The following is a 24,485-nucleotide window of genomic DNA, read 5'->3' as shown; positions in this document are numbered from 1 at the left end:
AGTAGAATTGAAGTGAATCGTTGACGGCAGCAGACACGCTGGCGTTAAAATCAAGTGCTCCTGAGACTTGGACTTCGTTCGACTTACACAAGATACTGACTTGTTGTGATAATTCACAAATGTATAGATATGCAGATGAATTTCAAAGACGGAGGTCATTAAACACATCACACACACACAAACATCATCTGGAGCAGGTCTAGTCCAAAACACGGAGGACACAACAGTCCTGTTCGTCACCGATGGCGCTCAAGTCCTTCATTACTGCTCCGTCAGTGAGGCTGGTCGTATGGAGACGACTCTCCCACTTCTTCTTCATGACACTCTTCCACCTCCATATTCAGCGACTCATCTGCTAAATCATCGATGACTTGAGGATTCTTGTTGAAGAGGTGTTCAGGCTCATCTAAGACAATCAAGATGTCCTTAGGGCTGGTGCGAGACGAGTCACAAGTCTGGTCCTGGTGCGACCAGCCAGGAGGGTACGTGACTCTTGATGTCTTAAAGAGGCACAACAGGCACAATTACATTAAGTGTTAAATACGGAGCAGGAAGTAATGTGAAGAGTTAAATACAGAGAAGGAAATGATGTGAAGAGTTAAATACGGTGTAGAAATTGATGAGGCAGCCATTTAAAGTGCTTCATTATTGTGGTATGCAAGGTCACCTGTTCAGTGTCATCCACATTCACCTGCGGCTCCATCAGACCGTGAGGCCGGTCGTACGAGGTCTCCTCCCTCTTCATGTAATCCCACTGTGTTTTCAACGATCCTGATGAATCGTCGTTCTGCGGCAACGCAGACAGGTTCATAACCGAGCAGGTTGTAGTGCGTTGGTTACCAGGTGGGTCAGACTAAAAGGAACTCACCAGCGCCGTTTGCAGCTCAGATCTTGTGTTGTATACAGTCACCTGGTCACCGTCCCCCAGGTCCACCTGCCCCGTCACCACCAGAGAGCCAGAGGCGTTCTCAGCCTCATGCTCCTCCTCAAAGAGGTGTTTCGTCTGGACGAGGCAAAACAGGTTAAAAAAAAATGAGCAGGAAATTATGCCAAAGATTAAATACAGAGCAGGAAGTGGTGTAAAGAGTCTAAATACAGAGAAGGAAGTGATGTCAAGGGTTAACTATGGTGCAGGAAGTGATGTAAAGAGTCTAAATACAGAGAAGGAAGTGATGTCAAGGGTTAACTATGGTGCAGGAAGTGATGTAAAGAGTCTAAATACAGAGAAGGAAGTGATGTGAAGAGTTAACTACGGTGCAGGAAGTGATGTAAAGAGTCTAAATACAGAGAAGGAAGTGATGTGAAGAGTTAACTACGGTGCAGGAAGTGATGTAAAGAGTCTAAATACAGAGAAGGAAGTGATGTGAAGAGTTAACTACGGTGCAGGAAGTGATGTAAAGAGTCTAAATACAGAGAAGGAAGTGATGTGAAGAGTTAACTACAGTGCAGGAAGTGATGTAAAGAGACTAAATACAGAGAAGGAAGTGATGTGAAGAGTTAACTACGGTGCAGGAAGTGATGTAAAGAGTCTAAATACAGAGAAGGAAGTGATGTGAAGAGTTAACTACGGTGCAGGAAGTGATGTAAAGAGTCTAAATACAGAGAAGGAAGTGATGTGAAGAGTTAACTACGGTGCAGGAAGTGATGTAAAGAGTCTAAATACAGAGAAGGAAGTGATGTGAAGAGTTAACTACAGTGCAGGAAGTGATGTAAAGAGACTAAATACAGAGAAGGAAGTGATGTGAAGAGTTAACTACGGTGCAGGAAGTGATGTAAAGAGTCTAAATACAGAGAAGGAAGTGATGTGAAGAGTTAACTACGGTGCAGGAAGTGATGTAAAGAGTCTAAATACAGAGAAGAAAGTGATGTGAAGAGTTAACTACAGTGCAGGAAGTGATGTAAAGAGACTAAATACAGAGAAGGAAGTGATGTGAAGAGTTAACTACGGTGCTGGAAGTGATGTAAAGAGTCTAAATACAGAGAAGGAAGTGATGTGAAGAGTTAACTACAGTGCAGGAAGTGATGTAAAGAGACTAAATACAGAGAAGGAAGTGATGTGAAGAGTTAACTACAGTGCAGGAAGTGATGTAAAGAGACTAAATACAGAGAAGGAAGTGATGTGAAGAGTTAACTACAGTGCAGGAAGTGATGTAAAGAGACTAAATACAGAGAAGGAAGTGATGTGAAGAGTTAACTACAGTGCAGGAAGTGATGTAAAGAGACTAAATACAGAGAAGGAAGTGATGTGAAGAGTTAACTACAGTGCAGGAAGTGATGTAAAGAGTCTAAATAGAGAGAAGGAAGTGATGTCAAGGGTTAACTATGGTGCAGGAAGTGATGTAAAGAGACTAAATACAGAGAAGGAAGTGATGTGAAGAGTTAACTACGGTGCAGGAAGTGATGTAAAGAGTCTAAATACAGAGAAGGAAGTGATGTGAAGAGTTAACTACGGTGCAGGAAGTGATGTAAAGAGTCTAAATACAGAGAAGGAAGTGATGTGAAGAGTTAACTACGGTGCAGGAAGTGATGTAAAGAGTCTAAATACAGAGAAGGAAGTGATGTGAAGAGTTAACTACGGTGCAGGAAGTGATGTAAATAGTCTAAATACAGAGAAGGAAGTGATGTGAAGAGTTAACTACAGTGCAGGAAGTGATGTAAAGAGACTAAATACAGAGAAGGAAGTGATGTGAAGAGTTAACTACGGTGCAGGAAGTGATGTAAAGAGTCTAAATACAGAGAAGGAAGTGATGTGAAGAGTTAACTACAGTGCAGGAAGTGATGTAAAGAGACTAAATACAGAGAAGGAAGTGATGTGAAGAGTTAACTACGGTGCAGGAAGTGATGTAAAGAGTCTAAATACAGAGAAGGAAGTGATGTGAAGAGTTAACTACGGTGCAGGAAGTGATGTAAAGAGTCTAAATACAGAGAAGGAAGTGATGTGAAGAGTTAACTACAGTGCAGGAAGTGATGCAAAGAGACTAAATACAGAGAAGGAAGTGATGTGAAGAGTTAACTACGGTGCTGGAAGTGATGTAAAGAGTCTAAATACAGAGAAGGAAGTGATGTGAAGAGTTAACTACAGTGCAGGAAGTGATGTAAAGAGACTAAATACAGAGAAGGAAGTGATGTCTAAATACAGAGAAGGAAGTGATGTGAAGAGTTAACTACAGTGCAGGAAGTGATGTAAAGAGACTAAATACAGAGAAGGAAGTGATGTGAAGAGTTAACTACGGTGCAGGAAGTGATGTAAAGAGTCTAAATACAGAGAAGGAAGTGATGTGAAGAGTTAACTACGGTGCAGGAAGTGATGTAAAGAGTCTAAATACAGAGAAGAAAGTGATGTGAAGAGTTAACTACAGTGCAGGAAGTGATGTAAAGAGACTAAATGCAGAGAAGGAAGTGATGTGAAGAGTTAACTACGGTGCTGGAAGTGATGTAAAGAGTCTAAATACAGAGAAGGAAGTGATGTGAAGAGTTAACTACGGTGCAGGAAGTGATGTAAAGAGACTAAATACAGAGAAGGAAGTGATGTGAAGAGTTAACTACAGTGCAGGAAGTGATGTAAAGAGACTAAATACAGAGAAGGAAGTGATGTGAAGAGTTAACTACAGTGCAGGAAGTGATGTAAAGAGACTAAATACAGAGAAGGAAGTGATGTGAAGAGTTAACTACAGTGCAGGAAGTGATGTAAAGAGACTAAATACAGAGAAGGAAGTGATGTGAAGAGTTAACTACAGTGCAGGAAGTGATGTAAAGAGACTAAATACAGAGAAGGAAGTGATGTGAAGAGTTAACTACAGTGCAGGAAGTGATGTAAAGAGTCTAAATAGAGAGAAGGAAGTGATGTCAAGGGTTAACTATGGTGCAGGAAGTGATGTAAAGAGACTAAATACAGAGAAGGAAGTGATGTGAAGAGTTAACTACGGTGCAGGAAGTGATGTAAAGAGTCTAAATACAGAGAAGGAAGTGATGTGAAGAGTTAACTACGGTGCAGGAAGTGATGTAAAGAGTCTAAATACAGAGAAGGAAGTGATGTGAAGAGTTAACTACGGTGCAGGAAGTGATGTAAAGAGTCTAAATAAAGAGAAGGAAGTGATGTGAAGAGTTAACTACAGTGCAGGAAGTGATGTAAAGAGACTAAATACAGAGAAGGAAGTGATGTGAAGAGTTAACTACGGTGCAGGAAGTGATGTAAAGAGTCTAAATACAGAGAAGGAAGTGATGTGAAGAGTTAACTACGGTGCAGGAAGTGATGTAAAGAGTCTAAATACAGAGAAGGAAGTGATGTGAAGAGTTAACTACAGTGCAGGAAGTGATGTAAAGAGTCTAAATACAGAGAAGGAAGTGATGTGAAGAGTTAACTACAGTGCAGGAAGTGATGCAAAGAGACTAAATACAGAGAAGGAAGTGATGTGAAGAGTTAACTACGGTGCTGGAAGTGATGTAAAGAGTCTAAATACAGAGAAGGAAGTGATGTGAAGAGTTAACTACAGTGCAGGAAGTGATGTAAAGAGACTAAATACAGAGAAGGAAGTGATGTCTAAATACAGAGAAGGAAGTGATGTGAAGAGTTAACTACAGTGCAGGAAGTGATGTAAAGAGACTAAATACAGAGAAGGAAGTGATGTGAAGAGTTAACTACGGTGCAGGAAGTGATGTAAAGAGTCTAAATACAGAGAAGGAAGTGATGTGAAGAGTTAACTACGGTGCAGGAAGTGATGTAAAGAGTCTAAATACAGAGAAGAAAGTGATGTGAAGAGTTAACTACAGTGCAGGAAGTGATGTAAAGAGACTAAATGCAGAGAAGGAAGTGATGTGAAGAGTTAACTACGGTGCTGGAAGTGATGTAAAGAGTCTAAATACAGAGAAGGAAGTGATGTGAAGAGTTAACTACGGTGCAGGAAGTGATGTAAAGAGACTAAATACAGAGAAGGAAGTGATGTGAAGAGTTAACTACAGTGCAGGAAGTGATGTAAAGAGACTAAATACAGAGAAGGAAGTGATGTGAAGAGTTAACTACAGTGCAGGAAGTGATGTAAAGAGACTAAATACAGAGAAGGAAGTGATGTGAAGAGTTAACTACAGTGCAGGAAGTGATGTAAAGAGACTAAATACAGAGAAGGAAGTGATGTGAAGAGTTAACTACAGTGCAGGAAGTGATGTAAAGAGACTAAATACAGAGAAGGAAGTGATGTGAAGAGTTAACTACAGTGCAGGAAGTGATGTAAAGAGTCTAAATAGAGAGAAGGAAGTGATGTGAAGAGTTAACTACAGTGCAGGAAGTGATGTAAAGAGACTAAATACAGAGAAGGAAGTGATGTCTAAATACAGAGAAGGAAGTGATGTGAAGAGTTAACTACAGTGCAGGAAGTGATGTAAAGAGACTAAATACAGAGAAGGAAGTGATGTGAAGAGTTAACTACGGTGCAGGAAGTGATGTAAAGAGTCTAAATACAGAGAAGGAAGTGATGTGAAGAGTTAACTACGGTGCAGGAAGTGATGTAAAGAGTCTAAATACAGAGAAGAAAGTGATGTGAAGAGTTAACTACAGTGCAGGAAGTGATGTAAAGAGACTAAATGCAGAGAAGGAAGTGATGTGAAGAGTTAACTACGGTGCTGGAAGTGATGTAAAGAGTCTAAATACAGAGAAGGAAGTGATGTGAAGAGTTAACTACGGTGCAGGAAGTGATGTAAAGAGACTAAATACAGAGAAGGAAGTGATGTGAAGAGTTAACTACAGTGCAGGAAGTGATGTAAAGAGACTAAATACAGAGAAGGAAGTGATGTGAAGAGTTAACTACAGTGCAGGAAGTGATGTAAAGAGACTAAATACAGAGAAGGAAGTGATGTGAAGAGTTAACTACAGTGCAGGAAGTGATGTAAAGAGACTAAATACAGAGAAGGAAGTGATGTGAAGAGTTAACTACAGTGCAGGAAGTGATGTAAAGAGACTAAATACAGAGAAGGAAGTGATGTGAAGAGTTAACTACAGTGCAGGAAGTGATGTAAAGAGTCTAAATAGAGAGAAGGAAGTGATGTCAAGGGTTAACTATGGTGCAGGAAGTGATGTAAAGAGACTAAATACAGAGAAGGAAGTGATGTGAAGAGTTAACTACGGTGCAGGAAGTGATGTAAAGAGTCTAAATACAGAGAAGGAAGTGATGTGAAGAGTTAACTACGGTGCAGGAAGTGATGTAAAGAGTCTAAATACAGAGAAGGAAGTGATGTGAAGAGTTAACTACGGTGCAGGAAGTGATGTAAAGAGTCTAAATAAAGAGAAGGAAGTGATGTGAAGAGTTAACTACAGTGCAGGAAGTGATGTAAAGAGACTAAATACAGAGAAGGAAGTGATGTGAAGAGTTAACTACGGTGCAGGAAGTGATGTAAAGAGTCTAAATACAGAGAAGGAAGTGATGTGAAGAGTTAACTACGGTGCAGGAAGTGATGTAAAGAGTCTAAATACAGAGAAGGAAGTGATGTGAAGAGTTAACTACAGTGCAGGAAGTGATGTAAAGAGTCTAAATACAGAGAAGGAAGTGATGTGAAGAGTTAACTACAGTGCAGGAAGTGATGCAAAGAGACTAAATACAGAGAAGGAAGTGATGTGAAGAGTTAACTACGGTGCTGGAAGTGATGTAAAGAGTCTAAATACAGAGAAGGAAGTGATGTGAAGAGTTAACTACAGTGCAGGAAGTGATGTAAAGAGACTAAATACAGAGAAGGAAGTGATGTCTAAATACAGAGAAGGAAGTGATGTGAAGAGTTAACTACAGTGCAGGAAGTGATGTAAAGAGACTAAATACAGAGAAGGAAGTGATGTGAAGAGTTAACTACGGTGCAGGAAGTGATGTAAAGAGTCTAAATACAGAGAAGGAAGTGATGTGAAGAGTTAACTACGGTGCAGGAAGTGATGTAAAGAGTCTAAATACAGAGAAGAAAGTGATGTGAAGAGTTAACTACAGTGCAGGAAGTGATGTAAAGAGACTAAATGCAGAGAAGGAAGTGATGTGAAGAGTTAACTACGGTGCTGGAAGTGATGTAAAGAGTCTAAATACAGAGAAGGAAGTGATGTGAAGAGTTAACTACGGTGCAGGAAGTGATGTAAAGAGACTAAATACAGAGAAGGAAGTGATGTGAAGAGTTAACTACAGTGCAGGAAGTGATGTAAAGAGACTAAATACAGAGAAGGAAGTGATGTGAAGAGTTAACTACAGTGCAGGAAGTGATGTAAAGAGACTAAATACAGAGAAGGAAGTGATGTGAAGAGTTAACTACAGTGCAGGAAGTGATGTAAAGAGACTAAATACAGAGAAGGAAGTGATGTGAAGAGTTAACTACAGTGCAGGAAGTGATGTAAAGAGACTAAATACAGAGAAGGAAGTGATGTGAAGAGTTAACTACAGTGCAGGAAGTGATGTAAAGAGTCTAAATAGAGAGAAGGAAGTGATGTCAAGGGTTAACTATGGTGCAGGAAGTGATGTAAAGAGACTAAATACAGAGAAGGAAGTGATGTGAAGAGTTAACTACGGTGCAGGAAGTGATGTAAAGAGTCTAAATACAGAGAAGGAAGTGATGTGAAGAGTTAACTACGGTGCAGGAAGTGATGTAAAGAGTCTAAATACAGAGAAGGAAGTGATGTGAAGAGTTAACTACGGTGCAGGAAGTGATGTAAAGAGTCTAAATAAAGAGAAGGAAGTGATGTGAAGAGTTAACTACAGTGCAGGAAGTGATGTAAAGAGACTAAATACAGAGAAGGAAGTGATGTGAAGAGTTAACTACGGTGCAGGAAGTGATGTAAAGAGTCTAAATACAGAGAAGGAAGTGATGTGAAGAGTTAACTACGGTGCAGGAAGTGATGTAAAGAGTCTAAATACAGAGAAGGAAGTGATGTGAAGAGTTAACTACAGTGCAGGAAGTGATGTAAAGAGACTAAATACAGAGAAGGAAGTGATGTGAAGAGTTAACTACGGTGCAGGAAGTGATGTAAAGAGTCTAAATACAGAGAAGGAAGTGATGTGAAGAGTTAACTACGGTGCAGGAAGTGATGTAAAGAGTCTAAATACAGAGAAGGAAGTGATGTGAAGAGTTAACTACAGTGCAGGAAGTGATGCAAAGAGACTAAATACAGAGAAGGAAGTGATGTGAAGAGTTAACTACGGTGCTGGAAGTGATGTAAAGAGTCTAAATACAGAGAAGGAAGTGATGTGAAGAGTTAACTACAGTGCAGGAAGTGATGTAAAGAGACTAAATACAGAGAAGGAAGTGATGTGAAGAGTTAACTACAGTGCAGGAAGTGATGTAAAGAGACTAAATACAGAGAAGGAAGTGATGTGAAGAGTTAACTACAGTGCAGGAAGTGATGTAAAGAGACTAAATACAGAGAAGGAAGTGATGTGAAGAGTTAACTACAGTGCAGGAAGTGATGTAAAGAGACTAAATACAGAGAAGGAAGTGATGTGAAGAGTTAACTACAGTGCAGGAAGTGATGTAAAGAGTCTAAATACAGAGAAGGAAGTGATGTCAAGGGTTAACTATGGTGCAGGAAGTGATGTAAAGAGACTAAATACAGAGAAGGAAGTGATGTGAAGAGTTAACTACGGTGCTGGAAGTGATGTAAAGAGTCTAAATACAGAGAAGGAAGTGATGTGAAGAGTTAACTACAGTGCAGGAAGTGATGTAAAGAGTCTAAAAACAGAGAAGGAAGTGACGTGAAGAGTTAACTACAGTGCAGGAAGTGATGTAAAGAGTCTAAATACAGAGAAGGAAGTGATGTGAAGAGTTAACTACGGTGCTGGAAGTGATGTAAAGAGTCTAAATACAGAGAAGGAAGTTATGTGAAGAGTTAAGTACAGTGCAGGAAGTGATGTAAAGAGTCTAAATACACAGAAGGGAGTGATGTGAAGAGTTAACCACGGTGCAGGAAGTGATGTGAGGAGTTAACTACGGTGCAGGAAGTGATGTGAGGAGTTAACTACGGTGCAGGAAGTGATGTGAAGAGTTAACTATGGTGCAGGAAGTGATGTAAAGAGTCTAAATACACAGAAGGGAGTGATGTGAAGAGTTAACTACGGTGCAGGAAGTGATGTGAAGAGTTAACTACGGTGCAGGAAGTGATGTGAAGAGTTAACTACAGTGCAGGAAGTGATGTGAGGAGTTAACTACAGTGCAGGAAGTGATGTCAAGAGTTAACTACGGTGCAGGAAGTGATGTGAAGAGTTAACTACAGTGCAGGAAGTGATGTGAGGAGTTAACTACAGTGCAGGAAGTGATGTCAAGAGTTAACTACGGTGCAGGAAGTGATGTGAAGAGTTAACTACGGTGAAGGAAGTGATGTTAAGAGTTAACCACGGTGCAGGAAGTGATGTGAGGAGTTAACTACGGTGCAGGAAGTGATGTGAAGAGTTAACTACGGTGCAGGAAGTGATGTGAAGAGTTAACTACGGTGCAGGAAGTGATGTGAAGAGTTAACTACGGGGAAGTGATGTGAGGAGTTAACTACGGTGCAGGAAGTGATGTGAAGAGTTAACTACGGTGCAGGAAGTGATGTGAGGAGTTAACTACGGTGCAGGAAGTGATGTCAAGAGTTAACTACGGTGCAGGAAGTGATGTGAAGAGTTAACTACGGTGCAGGAATTGATGTGAGGAGTTAACTACGGTGCAGGAAGTGATGTGAAGAGTTAACTATGGTGCAGGAAGTGATGTGAAGAGTTAACTACTGTGCAGGTAGCGATGTGAAGAGTTAACTACGGTGCAGGAAGTGATGTAAAGAGTCTAAATACAGAGAAGGAAGTGATGTGAAGAGTTAACTACAGTGCAGGAAGTGATGTAAAGAGTCTAAATACAGAGAAGGAAGTGATGTGAAGAGTTAACTACAGTGCAGGAAGCGATGTAAAGAGTCTAAATACAGAGAAGGAAGTGATGTGAAGAGTTAACTACGGTGCTGGAAGTGATGTAAAGAGTCTAAATACAGAGAAGGAAGTGATGTGATGCGTTAACTACAGTGCAGGAAGTGATGTAAAGAGTCTAAATACACAGAAGGGAGTGATGTGAAGAGTTAACCACGGTGCAGGAAGTGATGTGAGGAGTTAACTACGGTGCAGGAAGTGATGTGAGGAGTTAACTACGGTGCAGGAAGTGATGTGAAGAGTTAACTATGGTGCAGGAAGTGATGTAAAGAGTCTAAATACACAGAAGGGAGTGATGTGAAGAGTTAAACACAGTGCAGGAAGTGATGTGAGGAGTTAACTACGGTGCAGGAAGTGATGTGAAGAGTTAACTACGGTGCAGGAAGTGATGTGAAGAGTTAACTACGGTGCAGAAAGTGATGTGAGGAGTTAACTACAGTGCAGGAAGTGATGTCAAGAGTTAACTACGGTGCAGGAAGTGATGTGAAGAGTCAACTACAGTGCAGGAAGTGATGTTAAGAGTTAACCACGGTGCAGGAAGTGATGTGAGGAGTTAACTACGGTGCAGGAAGCGATGTGAAGAGTTAACTACGGTGCAGGAAGTGATGTGAGGAGTTAACTACGGTGCAGGAAGTGATGTGAAGAGTTAACTACGGTGCAGGAAGTGATGTGAGGAGTCAACTACGGTGCAGGAAGTGATGTGAAGAGTTAACTACGGTGCAGGAAGTGATGTGAAGAGTTAACTACAGTGCAGGAATTGATGTGAGGAGTTAACTACGGTGCAGGAAGTGATGTGAAGAGTTAACTACGGTGCAGGAAGTGATGTGAGGAGTTACTACGGTGCAGGAAGTGATGTGAGGAGTTAACTACAGTGCAGGAAGTGATGTGAAGAGTTAACTACGGTGCAGGAAGTGATGTGAAGAGTTAACTACGGTGCAGGAAGTGATGTGAGGAGTTAACTACGGTGCAGGAAGTGATGTGAGGAGTTAACTACGGTGCAGGAAGTGATGTGAGGAGTTAACTACGGTGCAGGAAGTGATGTGAAGAGTTAACTACGGTGCAGGAAGTGATGTCAAGAGTTAACTACGGTGCAGGAAGTGATGTGAAGAGTTAACTACGGTGCAGGAAGTGATGTGAAGAGTTAACTACGGTGCAGGAAGCGATGTGAAGAGTTAACTACGGTGCAGGAAGTGATGTCAAGAGTTAACTACGGTGCAGGAAGTGATGTGAGGAGTTAACTACGGTGCCGGAAGTGATGTGAAGAGTTAACTACGGTGCAGGAAGTGATGTGAAGAGTTAACTACGGTGCAGGAAGCGATGTGAAGAGTTAACTACGGTGCAGGAAGTGATGTGAGGAGTTAACTACGGTGCAGGAAGCGATGTGAGGAGTTAACTACGGCGCAGGAAGTGATGTCAAGAGTTAACTACGGTGCAGGAAGCGATGTGAAGAGTTAAATACAGAGAATGAAATGATGTGAAGGGTTTGATACAGAGAATGAAATGATGTGAAGAGTTAAATACAGAGAATGAAATGATGTGAAGAGTTAAATACGGTGAAGGAAGTGATGTGAAGGGTTTAATTCCGAGCAAGAAGTGATGAGAAATGATAAATATGATGCAGGAAGTGATGAGAAAGAGTGGGTTATTGGGTAAATTGGAACTTGGAGGGCGCTATTATATTGTAGTTCAAAATCACCTGCTCACGGTCATCCACCTGCCCTTCAATGACCGTCAGTACTTCTGGACTGGGGGGTGCAGTGAGAGCCGGGTCGTAATAGTGGTTCTGATGTGACCATTTCGAAGAGACCACGTCGAACTTTGTTGTCTTGCGGTAAAAGATCAAGTACAGATTAAGTACAGCAAATGGTTAATGCAACAGTGAAAAGTTAAACAACAGGAAGAAACAAACATTTTGTCAACAAGCCAGTGGAAGAACTCACAATGACTTTAGGAAGCTGTGCAGGCTTTAAAGTCCAGGCCTTCACCTTCCAGATGACCAAACCCAACACGGTCACTATGACCACCAGAACGACGATCAAGACTACCAGAGTCACAGCCAGGTAATCTGAAATAGATTCATGACAGATCATTCAGGGATTTATCTCAGGACTCTTTCCACTCAACTCACCTTCCTCCACTTCCTTGACACAAACTTGTTCAGAGTCTTTAAACGTAATGGGGTTCTTGGGGTTGTTGCGGTTTTTGAACAACGTTCCATTGATCAGTGTCACACAGAAATTCCCGCTGCGTTTAATGGTGGCTTTGCAGACCATCACCCCCTTCTCGCATTTCCAAAGTCTATATGTCTGAGTTGAAGAACAATTGCTATTTTTCAAACCTTTTCATGCAGTTACTCCATTTTTCATTTGAATGGTCAGTGTTTTATTGAAGCTTCATCTAGACAGATATATGCCTAATATATATATATATATATATATATATATATACACACACACACACAGTATATATATATACACAATACACTTTTCTGTTAGAAAGTTACTCTCAAATCAGAATTTTGGGCTTTTTTGGTTTAATTGCTTATTGAACTCATATACATTTTTTTATTCAAAGGGCAACTAATATAAAAATGACTATTCTGACTTATTCAAAAGTTGAAGGTTTCCTCTCCAAGATGCAGTAAGTCCCTGATCATGACCATGTTACTTTATAATGTGGCTCTGAAATCTGGGTGAACGAGAGGTTACGAGAGCGGAGTCCATTATGACGTAATAACGGCGTCACTCCTCCTCTAGACAGCTGTAATCACGCCTCTCTCTGTTTATACAATGAGTCCCTTGCAGGTGGAAACATCTGGGATTGATGAAACACGGTTGAAGTATGAACAATAACAGCAATGTGTTTTCAGTGGCGGGGCTTAAAATCATTGTCAATATTTCAATGAAAAGAGAGTTTTGTACCAACAGACACTGATGATACAATAGAGTCTAAGATTACACATGAGTTGTCTTTTAAACAGAGTTGTCTTTTAAACAGAATTTATGAGATTTATCTAGAACTTTATGTATTTGCTTTTAAAGTTACTTTTAAAAGGATGTTATGCTTTTTTTTAGTTTAATTATATACGTTTTTTAACTTAGTGGGACATTTATTTGTTTTTTTGGTGAAGCAAATTTTTTGTTCAACTTTTTTATGAATTACTGAACGTGTTTGAATGATGTGCCTTACCACCTTATACAACACCAATTGTTGTATTATGAAGTGTCTCAGTGACATCGATATGCGAGTCGACAATCAAAAGAGACATCAGATTTCATTTCATGGTATTTACATTTGGACCTGCTCAACAAGGTGCGTTTTTTTGAACACACCCGTTTTTAAAGTAGGCTAAACTATGTGAACATGTGACAAGGTGTTTCTTGTTGACCAGGTGCATGAATAGATTCATTTCCAAAGGTGTGTTCAAGGAAGACTGCTACATCCAAAAGCCAAACTACTCATCAGCCGTACGACTCAAAGGTCAGACAGAATCTCTAAACAAGAGAAAACTGGAAGAGGCTGAAGTGAAAGTCTGGAATATCGTCACAAATTAAAAATGTAACAGATGTCGAAGGGTCGCAGGCTTGATGCAGTTATTGCAGGCTAGGTCTATGTCGCCAAAGTTATTTACTTCAAGAATATCTATATGGAATGCCAGGAGTGCCATCATTTGAAAATCAATAATGGACATAAATACACAAGTATAAAACTGAAAATTCTAGAAATTCGGCCTCTATGGATTTTACTTGGCGTGGTTTGGTTTCTACCGTTTCTACCTACATCAAGTGCTCTAACTGCGTTTGAGGTGCGGCTGGATGCATATTTGACAATAAAATAACTTGAACTTGGATGGCGACGGCTTTGGAAGCAAAGTTGGCCGACAAGTTGTGCTTATTTTTAATTTCTACAATGTGATGGGGGCGGGGTTTCATGTCCACCAAATGTCTCAGGCTGAGATTGACAGGGGGAAACCAAGGAGAAAATACAAAAGCAGGGAAAAGAGTTGTTGGGAATAAACTTTTTGAAAATGTGGAAAATAGTTTGTTTATGTGTATTTTCTTTTATATACACATATGTATGTGTGTATTTATTTCCCTTTAAACATTTACATTTGTTTATAAATATCAATTTGAACGTATTTTAAATATATATTTTGACTTGTTTTTGACGTCTGTTTCCATTTACAGTCACTTTTGTATTACTCAATTATGGCAACTCCTGGCATTCCATATAATGTTCCTTTACTTTTGCTCGGTTCAAATGCTGTGGTGTAATAGAAACAGTGTTATATCACAGCTTGTTGTGTTGTTTAACACATCTTAATGTAAATACCAGGAAATAACTTCTGACATTCTTAACTCTTGTCTCATACAAATATGTTGATCTCAAACTCAAATGTCTTCTTTAGATGTTTTAAAATAAAATATAAAATGTTCTTTACTTTTTGGTCTATTTTGACGTAGTATTCCAACTCGGCCGACTCCGCGTCTGTAGCAGCCTTCAGCTCTTCGTAGAATTCCAGTGGATTCTGGAAAGTGATGATGGCAGAGTTGTTTTCATCTCGTGTCACGTTCACTAAAGGAAAGTCCAGGTGACCTGGAAGCAGAACTGGGTCAGATAACTGGGACTCGCTTGTGCCTGGATTGGAAGTTGACTCACATTTGTGGACAGATAAATTGGAGTCGAAGGAAAACGTCAGGCTAATTTGTTTAGAATGATTACTGCCACGCTTCGCCGACACGTTCACTTGGTGGAGAAGCAGGAGCCGAGCCAGTGAACCTCTGACCTCTGAGCTCAGGTCAAACTCTCGATGTGCAGTTCTTCAGAGGAGGAAAAAAATGACTCAAAAAAACAAGATGGACATCTGTCAGTCAACCAACATTCTGGCTCCTTGTCGACGCTTTGATTTTTTTTTTTTAATTGCCCATGTATTTTTTAATTAAATGTCTGATTTATTTCCAGTTATATTTAACTCATACAAATAAAGTCAGCCTCTTTCCCCTCTTTATATAGTCAGAAAATAACATTTTAGTGACTGAAAGTTTTTATTTTTTACATTAAATCATCACAGGACTTTACTTGTAGTTGTAAACCTTTTTAAAGTTACATAAAATGTATTGCTTTAACCTTCAGTTTTAAATTTAAGTAATACGTCTTTCAAGCAATTATCAAACATTCTTTGTTTTGTATTTCACCTATATTCTGTCTCCACAGGGGATCCTTCAATCCAGGCTATGGCCTTCACCACAAACTCTGTTCCAGGTTCTTCATCGCTGTAACTCCAATTGGCCGACACCTGGAAGTTTTTGCATGTAACCGAAAGGTTCCCCGGAGCCGGCACTGGTAAAAAGACAGCTTAGTGTGAGTGTTTGAACAGAACAGAAACTTAACAAAAAAAACTTTACCACACAAATAAACAACAAACACTTCTGTGTAAACCATTATTTCTGAGAGCGCCGCCATATTTGTTGTCGCCCCTTGCATGTTGAACACTGGTTCTGTATTTTCATATCTGAATCTGCTGGTTTCCACTGAACAACAGTCCTGCGCAGCTTCCACGCTGCTTGGACAACTCTACCCTGCCTGCACTTTCTTCTTCACCTCCTTCATCTATGATGACCCTACAACAGACCTGGAAAAGGTGCGGCCCTTTGACTGTATTTATGTGGCCCTCGTAAAGTCAAAGTATGATCATGTATAAATGGTTCTAATGCATTAAAAAGTGTATTTTGTATTTATTATTCGTTTACATTTTTACATAACACTTATTTACTGTTTCCCTCCTTTTTGTGTGTCATTTTTCGAGTATATACTAATCCCTCAAAATATTTTTTTAAGTTAATTGAAGAAATGTTTTGAAAAAAACTCATATATATACAAGAATAAAAAGAAGAATTATAATATCCCACCTCTGCCCTACACTCTCCGGAGTCACTCTTAGCACTCCCTGCAGTTTACAATATCATCTACTTTATAGCCCAAGCAGTTCAAAGTTCATACACATTCACCGAAACTCGGATTTGTTCGAGGAAAAAAAACAACAGAAAGTTCTGTTTAGATGTTCACTCGGAGATTTTCACACATCATCTTGAACCCAAATGGTCTCTTAAAAGATGGGTTGTGTTCCCATTGTTTGGTTAAGCGTGTTCGCGTCACTCCACTCACGATGACGCAATGCTACCGTGACTCGAATAGAAGCAGAACAAGTAACAAGAACATTCTCATGAAGGTGTAAAGAAAAACTCACAGGTAAGCTCAGAAGCGACGCGGACCAGAACCGCTAGTGCCGTGAACGCAACACTCCACATGTCCACAGTGTCCCTCGGGATTTAAAAAGGTTTCATCCGAATACCTGCCTTAGAAACTTCATGTGTCTTGTTCCGGTCTTGTTTACGCTCTGTGTGTTTTGAGGAGGCGGCGTGGTTCTGACCCAATCAACCCGCCTAACCTGTCGCACCTTGATTCATGACGTCACGGCGTCTGACGCCTCCGAAATAAATGTCCGTTTAATACATGTTTTTATTGATAACTTTTTGTGGTAAATATGGTTTTCTTCTCATATTTCGTTATTTTTCACTTTATTATAGGCTTGTTTATTTTTTTAATTTAATTAAATTCGACTATAAACATTTATTTTTGTTTATATTCTGTTTATTAGTTGATTATTTAAGTTTGTTGATACTTTTTTCATTTTCTTGGTTATTTATTTTTATTTGTTTTCTTGAATGTCTTAATTAATGTCTGTTTAAGTCTTTAACTGTTAAGTCTTAATTGATTTAAGTGTTTAATGTATTTTGTTAAGTATTCACGTTTTGCATCATGGGCATGCATATTTAACAATAAAAGAACTTGACTTGAAATTATAAACATCATTCATGTTGGAGGCGTCTAGCTAGGTTAGCCTCGCCACAATAGAACGTCTGACTAATCGAATACAGAAAAGTTTAAATGATGAGGAAACGGTCCGGGTCTGAAAATGATTTATGATTTATTTATGATTTAATTTATAATATAAATCTTTATCTCAATCCTATATGGTATTTCCATTAACCCAGAAGTCTTTCTCCTTTGTGTACTTGCGATTGCTTCAACAACATGGGTTGTTTGGCAGATGGAAAGTTGTGTAACATTTTTTTGGTGTCTGAGATTAGAGTCTTTGGTGTCACGGAGGTTCCCACAAGGTCCCGTGATCCCCTGCAGCTCATATTCCCGCGCGACCGCCGGCCACGTGAGCCGTAATTACAGCTGCATCAGCATTTGACTCTTAATCCTGCCGGGAAAAAAAAAATCCTCTCGTCGTCCTACTGGGTCCAGGACCAGCAGATGTCAACGGCTGGAACGACGGAAGAATCATTGGATTCTGTTGATAAAGCAATAACATTTGGCTCCGAATCTTCAGTTATAGAAAGTGTTGGTTGAGACTAAATTCTTTGAAGGTTATCAGGGTTTCTTATGTATTCTCGTGCTGACATGTTTGTCCCTCACTGTCTCGTAACTATAGCGTTGACCATGATTGTCTTCAGATACCAAACTTGTGTTGACCGGTCATTTTGTTCTCGTGCAGTGGACGTGCCGTCTGGCGGTGGCAGCAGGATGAGTAAGCGAAAAAATTAATAGCAGGAATATTCCATGACCTGCTTCTGTCCTCGCGGTGACTCTCTTCCAACGCTCGCACGGAAACCTGAATTCTAATCTGGATTATAATCCTGTAGATGCTTTCGATCGCCGCACAGACGAGATGAATCCGCACGACACTCTGACGATGTCACCAAACACTATGGAAGCTACTTTGCAATCCGATGATTCAACGCATCATGTATTGTTATTTGTCATCGTAATAAAGTTTTACCTTACCTTACCTTACCTTAAACCACAGGCCAGTCGAAAAGTGACGATGTCATCACTTAAACGACAGGCTATTTGTAGACTGACCTTTAATGGGGAGTTTAATTGGGTCGGTTGACGATGTCATCGACTAACATACACTATCTTGAAGGTATCTGGACCTTGGACCTCCAGATCCTCAGAACCACAGCTGACCCTTCCATTAGGTGAACCAAGCGGGCCTTTTCATTGGGAAAGTAATCTCGCCTGGAACGGGCGAAAACCACCAGCTGTTTGACTCGTGCAGTCGAGTCCACGTGTCCCAGATTAGACCCAAACCCAGCTCCTCCCGGACTGTCACAACACACACAGATGTGGGTCTCTAAATCCCCTCTCGCCGCCTGTGTGAGCACGTGAGCGGCCTTGTAATCTAGGGACTCCTCCCCTCATGACCAGGACCCGCCTGGACCCGGTCCACTCACAGCGGCAACCGGCGCCTGCACAGTTAGACACTCGGCTCACTCTCGGGTCCATCATGAGGGTTCTACTGGAGAGCAGCTGGCTGAGGTTCGGCCCGGCGGGTCGGGGCTCGTACGACTGGGCGACTGTCGCGCCGTCAACCCAGGAGAAGACGGTGAGACCGATGTTGGTTCTTCTCTCTTGGGGTCTGATTGGATGAACTGTGATACGAGTGAAACACGCTAAATTGTACTTTTGGTTAAATGGTTAAAGTCGTCGATTGTAATTACTTTTTCAAATACTGCGTCGCACTTAAATATGAAGACAAAATACATCTGACAATACAATAGTAATTTAATTTAATTGAGAAAAGTCATGGGAGACAAAAAAAATGGAAATACAATTAGGTAGTTGAAATGGTCATTACAGAAAATGTATTTGATTTATTTTGAAATGTTTTGTAGCTTAGTGTAATAATATGTAATAATGTAATAATAATAATAATCCTAGTTTAACAAGCAAAAATCTAACAAATAACACATCACAATTCTGATCACCACATATTCATCACTAACTTACAATCACAAAATGAAACTGTTGATTCAAGTTATTTCCAATCCAAACGACGACTCGTCAAGCGTCGTGCCAGTCCTGCTCACTGACGGTCCAGACAGCGCAGCGAGTTCATCGCGCCAGACGTCTGAGATCTGCTGTTTTGGCGGTCGGCGCCCGGATTAGGCATGTAAAGTGTCAAATCTGGTGCGTCATAAGTGAGCGTCTGATCAGTCATGAGAGAATTTGGGGCATTGAGCAGATGTTCCAGCGCTGATGTTCCGCACTGAGCCGTTGTCATGGTGATGGAGACCATTTCCAGATGACCGGAGACAGTTTTACTCTCATCCTCACATCACAAAACCTGGTCCTGTTCCAGTCTGTCGGTGTCTAACTACTGATCACTGAGATGAATGAAATCAGTTTCTGAGAGCAAAGAACGAGGTGCAGAGTTCTTTGAGAGGGAGTGAGACACAGATTGTTTGAACTCAGAGTGTTTGTTTAATTTAATGAGACACTTATTTGGTAGTTGTTCTCATTTAATTCTCACTCAAAAACGTGAATAAATATTATTTTTAAGACCTAACACAGCAGCTAAACCAATCATTCAAAGTCATCAGTTTGATTATTCATGCCTGATTTTAGACTTATTACCATGTTATTAGGATGTTGTGTGTGACACTCACTTAATTGGTTGTGTGTGTTTCTATGTTTGCATTATTGTTTATATATTTTTTTCTGTGTATGTGATCTCGTTTTGTCTTTTTTTTGGTTTGTTTCCAATGAAAAATGTTGAAACTAACTGTGTTTTTGTCACTCATCACATTTTCAACAATTCTACAAACATATAAACAAAACACAACAAATCAGATATAAGTATTGCAGTTGAAAGGTGTCGGTACCTTTCAACTGCAATACACACAAAGTGTCACAACAGCACAAATGGGAAACTCAAACTCCTGCTGTCGGACTCATGACTCGTGGAGATGAGTTTGAGCTGAGCTGCAAAATCCAGACAGAAAAGAACGGGAAAATAATTTAAATTTAGCAAAACCAGCTAAACGTGGTGAAAAGTTAAAATAAGGAAAACTCCTCATGTTTGGTTCTTTGAACACTGTTTCTCTCAGTTTTCATAACGCTGTCACTCCGTCAGTAAAACTACTTCCTGATAAGTAGTTAAGGATGTCTAGAGGGACGTCACAAAAACCTGACACTCTTGAAGTGCTAATGTGCTGAACTGGTTCGATGTTTCACTCAAAAGTACCGACTCTTCTCTCTTCAGGGATACACTCTGGGCGACGATCCGAAGGCCGAGCTTGTGGTCTACGTGGTCCTCTCTCTGCTCTCCGTCCTCCTGCTGGCTCTCCTGGTGGGCCTCGGGTACCGCCGATGCTCCCGCAGCAAACTCAGCCTCGCCAACATCATCGCCCTGGACCTGCAGGACTCCGAGAGCAGCGCGGAGTTCCTCTCCTCGCTGACCAGGAACGCCGAGCGCCACACCAGCACCAGCTCTGACGGGTCCGACGGCGTCTTCGTCATGGTGTACCTCCCGCCGCCGTACGAGGAGACCTTGACCAAGATCACGCGAGCCGCCAGCCTCTCCAGCTCCAAAGACGTGGAGTCCATCAGGATCGAAGATCTCGAGGCCAAGTTGTGTCCCGACCTCCAGTACAGCGGGCGCTTCGTGTGACTGGACCTCCTTCTGTCTGTGTTGTTCTCTGATGAAACCAGAGTCTTGTAGTCCAGCTCAAGTCACCTGTGAACGACCGGTTCAAAGAACAAAGACAGAACATCTTGACAGTTCGGCCCCACCAAACATCATCGACGAAGAGGGTCCTCTCAAGTCAAGACCTCTTTAGGTGTTCACCAGTACCGCACACCCTGCTCAGAATCACTGGCAGGGACCTGGTCTGCTTCAGCAGCGACCGATTAAGTTTCCTCACTTTCGATCATTATCTCATGTACATTTTTGAAAAGGGCTTTTTTTTTACATGTTGCTGGAGTTCATCGTTCATGTTCCGTCATGTTCTGTCATGTTCCAAATATCTGAAAAGTCTCTGTGATGATTAAACGTTGAGCAAAGAAATATGTTTACGCTTGTTCAGTCATCTCTGCTTGAGATGTCAGATTCGTTTTTCAGAGCTACTGTTACTTTGAAAATAAAACCCTGAGACAATAGAGGGCGCTGTTGATCTCCATGAAAGAGTCAACAAGTAGCTAAGAAGATGCAAATATCTTCACTTCCTTATTTATCAGGATCAATCTCCACAGATGATCTAGTGTTACTGACCTGACCTGCAGGGAATCCTGAAGAAGTTACGTTTGTGGGCTAAAGTAAGAATAATTCAGCATCTTCTGGAACGTCACTGAGATACGCTGGAGGAACTCACAACTGGTGGCTACATTGGTGTTTATTGGGTCTTGTAAAGCTTGAAACAGAGATCAACATAAATATCGTAGAGTTGTCTCTAGTGGTCGCAGCGCTCAAAGTAGCCATCTGGAACATTGGCCATCAACTGGAAGCGTAAGCTCCTGGAAGAAGGAAACGTTTAGCGATGCAGCTCGTCTTTCACGCGAACAAACCATCAGTAGAATTCACTGACCTGTTCAGCAAAAACTGGAGTTTCTTGTCCGTCGTATTGATGTTTTTTCTGCAGAAACATGCGTAACATTACCACCACCATCTTGTGTACCATCCTCTAGAAAGTATCAACTTGGTCCGACAAGCAGCCGTATCATTCATCTGTTACAGTACTGCATATTTAAACATACTCTAATAAGCTAGAGTATTTTACAAATGTGAGATTCAACACTTAAAACAATCACAGACATTTGTGCATCGACTTTACTTATGGTGCCGTCAACTCCCATGATGCCTGGATGGCAAAGCATTTTGGGAGCTGTGCAAGTTTTAACATTAAAAAAATGATTTTGTGTATTTTATTTTTATTCAATTACAACCACCCTCCCACAAAACAATTATACCATTTTGGAAACGATTTTGCGGCCCACTTGCAATACCTTTGCGGTATTGGTACAGGTTGGGAATCACTGGTTTAGATGAAGATTGTCACAGGAGAGCCTTCTGAGGAACCACAACTTTGCTGGCTTGACTGGTTTATTCATTGAAAATGATTAATCAACCGGATTTTCATGAACACATGCGCTATAATTGCTCGCCTCCTCACCAAAACAAAAGCACTCTAGACACGCCCCCAACCACGCAACATCCGCCCACACACAACCACCCAAATAAAGAGGAATGCTGGTTGGCAACGTATGGATAATACAAACGCATTTGTTTTCAGCCCCCGGGTCACCTTGACCCAGAGATAACAGAAGGGTTAAACTGATCTCATATTATAGACATATTAGTCCATAGTTTATTTTATTATAAACTATTTCATTTATCTTATTTTACAAGTGTAATCATACCATGAAAAAGTATTTTCAAAAACGAGTCACGTCGGCTGAAATGTGTCTTCTCATCCATATTTAGAGCTTCTTCAACTAGTTCCCCAATTCGTTTGTTAGGACCTCAGATTTCACTGGGGATAAACTGGGATGCTCAGAAATATAGAAACCAAACTCACGTGGCGTATTCCAAGAGCTTATACAAGCAATAAATGTCGTCCGACAGATCATTGTCGACAAGGTCTGTAACACAAACACATCTCTTAAACTCTTAAACTCTTAAACTCTTAAACTCTTAAACTGACTTTTACTTACTGCTGCACTCCACATGACAGATGTCTCGCGTCTCACTGACGCCGCCTCTGCAGACCAGCTGGTCGATCAGCTGGAAGGTACCGTATCGTTTATTTCCAGATTCATCATCAAGAGGCTCCACAGCGGTCTTGTTGAAACCATTGCGTTGGTCTGCATAGAAGACGACTGGAAACATACAAGAAGTGACAGAGAGTAAGTTCACAGTGTAGAAAGCAGACTTATGTCAAAAATAAACTGATGTATTATCAAATAACGTGTGAATATTGATTCAAATTCACAATTATCGTACAGCTTCATTACTTGGTTCTTTGTTAGACAAAATCATTAAAAAAATATCTAAACTTTTTTAAATTTATTTCAATTTTTCCAAACAATAAGACTATGTGTCTCGTAAAGATTATTATTTTAAATAAATTCATAAATTAATTTATTAAAAAATCGAACTTTCACAACATCCGTGCCTTGAAATTTAGCAAATACAGTTTTATACTTTATTTTTTGACTGAATAATTAAGTAATACATTGAAAATGAGTTTTTTCTATTCCTTCATATTTATTATTAAGTGTACTTCAACAAGATGATATAAAAGTAATTTACATTATTTCAGATAGGGAACCCCTTCAAAACTAAACAACTTTTTAAAAACACAATTTATGTTACTCCGCGACACTATGTGCTCTTAACTATTTCAAACACACGTTTCTTTAGATGTAAACTTTGTAAATCTACGATAAAAAAACAAGTAGCTCTCGCATATTGGCAACCACACAAATCCTGCCAAGAGGCGTTTATTTGACGTCCTCCAACCATTTGACCGCTGATGTCCGACTCCAAACCTCCCTCCACCGACCCTTCTCTGTACTTACTCCTCTTCACCAAGTCCGTCTTGATCTTTAACTCCTCCAGCATCTTCCTGATAGTGCATCTTTCATCATGTGATGGATCAGCTGACGCCACCGCCAGGAGAACCACCAGAAGAACCAGCATCCTGCAGCCAACTATCCGTGTGGGAAAGTCTGCGTGGTACTTAAACCCTCGGAGGGTCATCGGCCACCAATCACGTGGTCTTATTGTCCCGCCAGAACAAAGAAGAAGACAAAACTCTGAGATCACTGTTGAGAAACGTCTTTTTTTGTGTCCGGCCGACGCCTGTTCTCACGTCATCTGGAGCCCAGAACTAGTCCAGGGTGTCTCGTTTCTGCTCGGGTGAATGGATCAGATGAATTTGAAGCCAGAGTGTTCCCGGGAGCCCAGATTTAGTTCAGCTGGACAAAAGCAGGAAGAGCCCAGAGGAGAGAAAAGGAGAAGAAAATGATGTTCAGAACTGGAGGCACCAGTCAACATCACCAAGACAGAGAAGTCTTCCAACGAAAACAGAGTGTTTACGAGTCTGTCGCTGTTCGAGGACACAGCAATGATTCATAACTTCTTTAAACTAAAGTCAACTCAAGAGTCTCAATGTTCGCCCCAAACTAGAATAGCAACTTGAAGGACGACTTTGTGTGTTTGTTGTGTGACTTTACAGTATGTCTCTGTGTGTGTTTGTTGTGTGAGATGTCAGTATGAGTCTGTGTTGTTGTGTGTGAGTTTACAGTATGTCTCTGTGTGTGTTTGTTGTGTGAGTTTAGAATTTATTTCTGTGTGTTTGTTGTGTGAGTTTACAGCATGTCTCTGTGTGTGTTTGTTTTGTGAGTTTACAGTTTATTTCTGTGTGTGTTTGTTGTGTGAGTTTACAGTATGTCTTTGTGTGTGTTTGTTGTGTGAGTTGACAGTATGTCTTTGTGTGTGTTTGTTGCTTAAGATGTCTGTATTCCTCTGTGTGTGTTTGTTGTGTGAGTTGACAGTATGTCTTTGTGTGTGTTTGTTGTGTAAGATGTCTGTATTCCTCTATGTGTGTTTGATGTGTGAGTTTACAGTCTATTTCTGTGTGTTTGTTGTGTGAGTTAACAGTATGTGTGTGTGTGTTTGTTGTGTGAGTTAACAGTATGTCTTTGTGTGTGTTTGTTGTGTGAGAT

At 40.6% G+C, this 24,485-nt stretch overlaps 3 protein-coding genes across 3 annotated transcripts; 1 reads left to right on the top strand and 2 right to left on the bottom strand.

The window, feature by feature from the left end:
• Window positions 1–61: 61 nt before the first annotated feature.
• LOC148089002 (uncharacterized) lies at window positions 62–16,291 on the bottom strand. The gene is made up of 10 exons (XM_087801939.1): window positions 16,153–16,291; window positions 15,101–15,245; window positions 14,565–14,725; window positions 14,347–14,501; window positions 12,034–12,211; window positions 11,846–11,970; window positions 11,602–11,730; window positions 869–1,003; window positions 668–787; window positions 62–500 (listed from the first exon to the last, which is right to left on the bottom strand). The coding sequence occupies exons 1-10, from the start codon at window positions 16,211–16,213 to the stop codon at window positions 273–275; spliced, it is 1,437 nt and encodes a 478-aa protein (XP_087658065.1). The 5' UTR covers window positions 16,214–16,291; the 3' UTR covers window positions 62–272.
• Window positions 16,292–18,202: 1,911 nt separating this feature from the next.
• On the top strand, window positions 18,203–20,447 carry LOC148089001 (small integral membrane protein 28). Its single transcript, XM_087782990.1, has 2 exons — window positions 18,203–18,363; window positions 20,023–20,447. The coding sequence occupies exons 1-2, from the start codon at window positions 18,265–18,267 to the stop codon at window positions 20,428–20,430; spliced, it is 507 nt and encodes a 168-aa protein (XP_087639116.1). The 5' UTR covers window positions 18,203–18,264; the 3' UTR covers window positions 20,431–20,447.
• A 761-nt stretch (window positions 20,448–21,208) lies between these two features.
• On the bottom strand, window positions 21,209–23,517 carry LOC148089000 (sperm acrosome-associated protein 5-like). The gene is made up of 4 exons (XM_087783345.1): window positions 23,337–23,517; window positions 22,470–22,634; window positions 22,334–22,397; window positions 21,209–21,272 (listed from the first exon to the last, which is right to left on the bottom strand). The coding sequence occupies exons 1-4, from the start codon at window positions 23,515–23,517 to the stop codon at window positions 21,209–21,211; spliced, it is 474 nt and encodes a 157-aa protein (XP_087639471.1).
• Between the last annotated feature and the right edge of the window lie 968 nt (window positions 23,518–24,485).

The sequence above is a fragment of the Callionymus lyra genome, chromosome 1 (genome assembly GCF_982586985.1).
Source record: "Callionymus lyra chromosome 1, fCalLyr1.hap1.1, whole genome shotgun sequence".
Classification (NCBI taxonomy): Eukaryota; Metazoa; Chordata; class Actinopteri; order Syngnathiformes; family Callionymidae; genus Callionymus; species Callionymus lyra.
The sequence above is the reverse complement of the archived record's forward strand: the minus strand, read 5'-3'. Positions and strand labels throughout refer to the sequence as shown.

What these genes read in the sequence shown, in the direction of transcription:
- LOC148089000 (XM_087783345.1), bottom strand. Translation starts at nt 23,517, where the DNA reads ATGACCCTCCGAGGGTTTAAGTACCACGCAGACTTTCCCACACGGATA. An exon ending in GACGGACTTGGTGAAGAGGA is followed by an intron (nt 22,635 to 23,336) that starts GTAAGTACAGAG and finishes GTATGTTTCCAG; the next exon opens with TCGTCTTCTATGCAGACCAA. An exon ending in AAGCTCTTGGAATACGCCAC is followed by an intron (nt 21,273 to 22,333) that starts GTGAGTTTGGTT and finishes TCCTTCTTCCAG; the next exon opens with GAGCTTACGCTTCCAGTTGA.
- LOC148089002 (XM_087801939.1), bottom strand. Translation starts at nt 16,213, where the DNA reads ATGTGGAGTGTTGCGTTCACGGCACTAGCGGTTCTGGTCCGCGTCGCT. An exon ending in CACAGCTTCCTAAAGTCATT is followed by an intron (nt 11,731 to 11,845) that starts GTGAGTTCTTCC and finishes TTTTACCGCAAG; the next exon opens with ACAACAAAGTTCGACGTGGT. An exon ending in AGGTGGATGACCGTGAGCAG is followed by an intron (nt 1,004 to 11,601) that starts GTGATTTTGAAC and finishes TGCCTCGTCCAG; the next exon opens with ACGAAACACCTCTTTGAGGA.
- LOC148089001 (XM_087782990.1), top strand. Translation starts at nt 18,265, where the DNA reads ATGAGGGTTCTACTGGAGAGCAGCTGGCTGAGGTTCGGCCCGGCGGGT. An exon ending in CGTCAACCCAGGAGAAGACG is followed by an intron (nt 18,364 to 20,022) that starts GTGAGACCGATG and finishes TTCTCTCTTCAG; the next exon opens with GGATACACTCTGGGCGACGA.